The sequence below is a fragment of the Suricata suricatta genome, chromosome 16, assembly GCF_006229205.1.
Source record: "Suricata suricatta isolate VVHF042 chromosome 16, meerkat_22Aug2017_6uvM2_HiC, whole genome shotgun sequence".
In the NCBI taxonomy this organism is placed as follows: Eukaryota; Metazoa; Chordata; class Mammalia; order Carnivora; family Herpestidae; genus Suricata; species Suricata suricatta.
In genome coordinates this window covers 58,114,867-58,120,613 of record NC_043715.1, presented here as the reverse complement: position 1 = coordinate 58,120,613, position 5,747 = coordinate 58,114,867, and the positions used below count along the sequence as shown (strand labels likewise).

Below are 5,747 nucleotides of genomic sequence, written 5' to 3'. Positions count from 1 at the left end.
TTTTCTTTGTCAGTGAATTATTTCTTGCCCAACAAGTTATATTCCAAATTTTTCTTCTCCTAGCCTGAAAAGTATATACTCTGATCCTTTTTATCATATTTAAGCTAAAAATCGCAAACATGCATTTAATCCATTAGTATGTTCAAGTTGTGGATTAGTCATGGGAAACCTCACTAAAATGGAGTCAGGAGGTTTCCATGGGGGGAGCATATGCTTTCTCCCACCTGTAGTCAATTGCAGACCCAAAAGGAAGAGATGGACTTGACCTTATCTGAACTAGACCTTGCAAATTGATACTCCTCTACTACTCCACCTAAAGGTAGAAACACTTTCACCATCCCCTCCGGTGACAGCTCAGCCGATGAAAAGGCACGACACTATGAATTCCCAGTTTACTACTGGTCATAACAGCCTTTCCGACTTTCCTCTTTTCTCCCAGCAAAATTGTGTCTCCCCTTTGGTCCCCAGACATGCCTATGGGTTTTGCTGCAGCTTAATTACCCTGGACCGCAATTCTCTTTCCCCAAACAAACCCATCTTTTGCTAGCGAAATAACTGGCAGTTTCTGTTTTTAAGGTTAACAGAATTATAAATACATTTTCTTCCCACTTAGAAATATAAGGGATTTAGAACATTAAGCAAATAGCCTTCTCTCAGTGGGTGTCTGAAGGAATGCACGGGAATTCCATCATTTGAACTCCATAGGGGGATATTTTCGCATTTTACATAGAAAATGAGAATTTATTTTAAGCAAAAGATGCATGTCTCTCTCGATCCTCATTCTTTCTCTTGTTGCAGACCTTTCATCTGAGATCAACCTTCTTTGAATTTTTTTAATGTTTATTTTTGAGGAGGAGAGTGAGAGAGAGACAAGGAGTATGATCGAGGGAGGGGCAGAAAGAGAGGGAGACACAGAATTGTATAAGACCTGTGTTCTACACAATCACTGATTATACAGGCAGGAAGAATGATTTCTGAGGCAACCAGAGACACAGGCATTGCTCACGTACTTCAGCGGTGCAAAAACATTCTCTCCCTGTTCCAAATCCTGGCCCTGTCTGGAGTCTTCTCATGTTTCTGACCCAAAATGCTGAGGCTCACAAAACTAACTCTAGAGCTGCAGGCTACAAGAGTTGGCTTGCAGCTATAAAAATCTGAGTGACAGTATCATACAGTGTGTCCATGTGAGTTTTGGGTGAGCAGTCCTGCCTAAAGAGTCCTGGAATAATAGCTCTAAGCATGATGTGTTACGGCCTACACTCATCGGAAATATGGTTACGGCTCCTTTAAGGGAAAGCGAAGCTCCGCCTAGTTCTCAAGCGAACGCAATTTCTAGGCGCCGCCAGCTCTATGGTGGCCTTTGGGGCGGAAGTGGCGCGGAAGCGCCTTTCCTGTGCGGCTGTTGCGGAAACTGAAACTACGCTACCCAGGAGTCTCCGTGGTACCAGGCCAATGAATGCCTGGGAAAGGGGCGTTTCCGTTGGTGCAGGAGACGTGGGTGGGACTTCCGTTCCCTTCTGGAGCGGACATTTTGTTTGCTTTTGGATTAACCCGCTAGGTCAGTCTCCAGCTTGCAGAGAGGTGACACGAGAAGGAAAGCCCGGGAGGAGGGGTTGTCTTTCCCGAGCGGCGGCGGGCCTCAGGGTCGGGTCCTCGCACCCGTCGATCGTTAATGACCCCCTCCTGTCCCCGCGCCTTCCCGGGTCCGCAGGTTCGGGTGGCGGCGGCGGCCGCACTGATGGACCCGGCGCAGGTGGGATCTGCCCCCTCGGGCCCTCCCCGGATCTCCGTTTCGGAACCCGAGCGCGAATGAGGGCCGCCTCAGGTCCCTGCAGCTCAGGCCCCCGTGTCCAGACGCCAGGGGCGGTTGGTCCCCTTTTCTGACAGCCGGTATGTGGGATGTGGAAGGACGTTGCGAGGAGGGTCCAGCATGTGCGAAGGCTCGGAAGAGCGACACAGCCGGAGCGTGAGGGAAACCTGGGGCCGTTGGTGCGTGAAAGGATCAGAGAATGAGGAGTGACACTTGTAGCTAAAGTCATAGCGGCTGTGCCCTCATTCTGAGCGCCCTGGGAGCCATGGAAGGTTCTAAACCGGGGGAGGACGCGATCTGAAGGTTTTTAAAGTATTTCATAGAAAGATTATGGAAAAACCTTGAGGTGGAGCTCAGGAGGTGATGAGGACAGTGAGTCACAGACGCACAGACGTAGTCCGAGGTAACACAGCTATGAGGTTGCCCTAAAGACTGAGGCACAGAGGGTGGACAGTTAGCCCCAGATCTTTGTGACGGGGCAGGAGTAGGGGGTAGCCATGAGCTACCTTCGCGGTTTCTTGGGGCTCCTTCGCGGTTTCTTGACTGTCCCAGTCTCCTCTTTTCACAGGTTCCGCCGAACGCCGAAGTAATTATGGACCCTGTGCAGGTGAGGGAAGCGTGTCTGTGCCCTCATCGATCCCACCCCATCCACGTGTCTCCAGGATTGTGGTGTCCTACACCTCGGTACACTCTCCCAGCTCATGAGTCAGAGGACCGTGGAGAAATCCTCAGCCCAGCGTTCCAGGTCCAGGCCAGGGGTTATATGGGAGGATTCCCACTTTTGGGAACTGTTAGAGCACTGTCAGCACAGGAAACCAACATGGAGGAGAGGCTGAGATGGAAGGTCTCAAGAAACTACAGGTCTCCACCAGGTGTGGTCAGATTCAGAGCAGGTGGGTGGGAGACGGGTCTGAAATGGCCTGCTGACAGGCTGGGCCTCTGTCCTGACGGTTGTGCAGCCGTGAGGTAGGAACAGAGGTGGGAGGTGATCTGATCCAGGTTTTACTAGGCTTCCTCTGGATGCCAGGTAGAGAGCAGCCTGTGTGATGAGGGTGCAGGGAGCTCTGGTAGCCACGAGAAGACCAAGAGGAGGCTGCTTCAGCACTCCAGGCGAGTGGTGGTAATGGACCGGCCACAGGGGAGCTGTGCAATGGGAGATTTTTTGAAGTGAGAGAGAAAGAGAGAACCCTGAGGCTTTGGGTCTTATCACCCAAAAGGGTGGAAGCACCATCAGCCGAGATGGGCAAGTTGGTGATAGACATAACTCAGATTGGGTTTGGGGATTTTATCTGTGGCCATGGGAAGAATCTGAGATGTTCCAGAGAACAGTGAGTGGAGGTGTCAGGTGAGCTGCTGGAGACAGACCTGACTTCTGTGGAGGGTTTGAGGATGGAGACATCTAGACTGCAGGAGGAGTAGCTGGCAGGAGGCGGGGGAGGGGAGTGCAGCCCCCAGACCAGGCCCAGAGCTTCGATGGCGCCTCTGACACCTGCCTGTTGCTGCTGCGGGGGGACCCAGTAATCACAGGGACTTTAGGGACTTTAGCAGACAGACACTTTGGCACCCAGTCCCTGTTATTTCCTCTAAGTTGAGGAACTAGGTAGGAAGGAATGTAGGAGGAGGATCTGTGGGGGCCTAGCTGCATGTCCTCGGGAAGGAGGCTGTTCGTGGACTTGGCTCTTCCCGTGTGGCAGGGGCACGTGACCTTCGAGGACGTGGCCGTGTACTTCTCCCAGGAGGAGTGGGGGCTCCTTGAGGAGGCTCAGAGGCTCCTGTACCGCGATGTGATGCTGGAGACCTTGACACTTATGGCCTCACTGGGTAAGGCCCTCGCACCCACCCCAGTGTTGTGGCCTGGGCTCTGCCACGCCCCTGGTCCCCAAGGGCAGTCCCACTCTTCCTGTATGGGGCATTGTCCTCTCCCTGACTGGGTACCTCTCTCCAGATCCAGGCACCCCTGTGTCCCAGTTTCCACCCCTTTCCCTCTTTCTTCTGTGTCCAGTAGCCTGCCCAGGTCAGGACTTGCAGGGATCAGTGTGGTCACTACTTGCCGAGACCACTATTCCTGCAAGACCCTACTTTGAGGTGATTTTTCTAATATTTAGTTTTCCTCTCTGAGTGGTGGGTTACCCAGACCAGTGCCGGCCATTTACCTGTCTTGTCCAATCCTTAGGATATGAATCTTCCACATCCCGCACGGATGCCTCCCTGGAGCTGGGCATCAAGCCCTGGGAATCTGACTGGGCAGACCTCACTCCAGCCAGGACCAGAGAGGCTCAGGGTGGGTGTGACCCTGGGGAGAGGGAGTGGGGAACGATGTGGTGTCAGGACTGGGCTCTGGTCATTCCCTGCTCTGTTTTCCCACACTTGTTTTGTCTTTACTTTCCCGTATACACACTTGTCTTTGGCTTCTTGCTGTTCCCCACCTTTGCCTCCATCTCTCTTCTGTTCCTCTGCACTGTTCGCCAACGTTGGCCTGTGCTTAGTGTGGTATGAGATGTGCACATACCCCAAATAGTCCGTAAAGACCAGGTGTTCAGTGGTAGGTATTGAGTAGACATACTTTCTACTCACCTCTCACTGTCCCTGCAGCCGAAGCCTCACTGAAATCCTGAAATGTTCCTGGCTCCTCCTCCATCCTGTGATCTTTAGAGCCAACTACTGCTCAGTAGCCCTTTATTCATCTTGAGCTTGGGCCTTTGTGACAGCGGTTCTATAACCTTATTACTGTTAGACGCACACTTGTAACGAGGCTGCCCTTCCCATCAGTGTCAGTTTGTGCCTCACCAGCATTTGTCTGCTTTCAGGTTGTTGGCATGGAGCAGAAGGCGAGGAGACCGCTTTTGAGCAGAACATTTCTGTGGGCGTGTCACAGGTCAGGCCTCCCAAGGCAGGCCCTTCTACCCAGAAGGCCCACCCCTGTGAGACTTGTGGCCCGCTCTTGAAAGACATTTTGCACTTGGCTGGGCCCCAGAGGACACGCCCTGGGCAGAAATCCTACACGTGTGGGGCGTGTGGGAAACAGTTCTGGTTCAGTGCCAACCTTCAGCCCCAGAGGCAGCACAGCAGAGGGGAACCCTTCAGAGGGGACGAGGGCGGCACCTTGCTTGTGAACAGCTGTCCTGTCGAAGCATCGGAGATGCCTTTTATGACAGGGAGGGGTTACAAGGACTTCCCAACGAGCTCAAGCATTTTTCAGCACCACGCCCCTCATAGTAATTGGAAGCCAAACAGTAACGCCAAATGTGTGGATGCCTTTCACAGTGGACAAAGGCATCACGAGTGCAGTGAATGTGGGAAGGTCTTCAGCCGCAAAGACTCACTTGTGCAGCACCAGAGAGTCCACACTGGTGAGAGGCCTTACGAGTGCAGTGAATGTGGGAAAACCTTCAGCCGCAAACCAATTCTTGCTCAGCACCAGAGAATCCACACTGGAGAAATGCCATATGAGTGTGGCATATGTGGGAAAGTTTTCAATCATAGTTCCAACCTTATTGTACACCAGAGAGTCCACACTGGAGCAAGGCCTTACAAGTGCAGCGAGTGTGGGAAAGCCTACAGCCACAAGTCCACACTTGTTCAGCATGAGAGCATTCACACTGGAGAAAGGCCTTACGAGTGCAGCGAGTGTGGGAAATACTTTGGTCACAAATATAGACTCATTAAACACTGGAGCGTCCATACTGGGGCAAGGCCCTATGAGTGCATTGAATGTGGGAAGTTCTTCAGCCAGAGCTCTGACCTTATTGCACACCAGAGAGTTCACAATGGTGAAAAGCCCTATGTGTGCAGCGACTGTGGAAAAGCCTTTAGCCACAAACATGTACTTATTCAGCACCATAGAATTCACACTGGAGAAAGGCCATATAAGTGCAGTGAGTGCGGGAAGGCCTTCAGGCAAAGAGCTTCCCTCATCCGACATTGGAAAGTTCACACT

General features: G+C 52.2%; 1 protein-coding gene across 8 annotated transcripts in view; it reads left to right on the top strand.

The window, feature by feature from the left end:
- The first annotated feature begins 1,503 nt into the window (after positions 1 to 1,503).
- Positions 1,504 to 5,747, top strand: part of ZNF772 (zinc finger protein 772) — a 5,986-nt gene continuing 1,742 nt past the window's right edge. Inside the window, exons 1-6 of one of the 8 annotated variants that reach the window (XM_029924639.1) lie at positions 1,504 to 1,558; positions 1,712 to 1,890; positions 2,379 to 2,555; positions 3,505 to 3,631; positions 3,984 to 4,091; positions 4,618 to 5,580. In XM_029924639.1, the coding sequence (XP_029780499.1) occupies positions 2,403 to 2,555; positions 3,505 to 3,631; positions 3,984 to 4,091; positions 4,618 to 5,580 (1,351 nt within the window). In that variant the 5' untranslated portion in view covers positions 1,504 to 1,558; positions 1,712 to 1,890; positions 2,379 to 2,402. The other 7 variants (XM_029924640.1, XM_029924637.1, XM_029924641.1 and 4 more) reach the window with 7 other exon arrangements.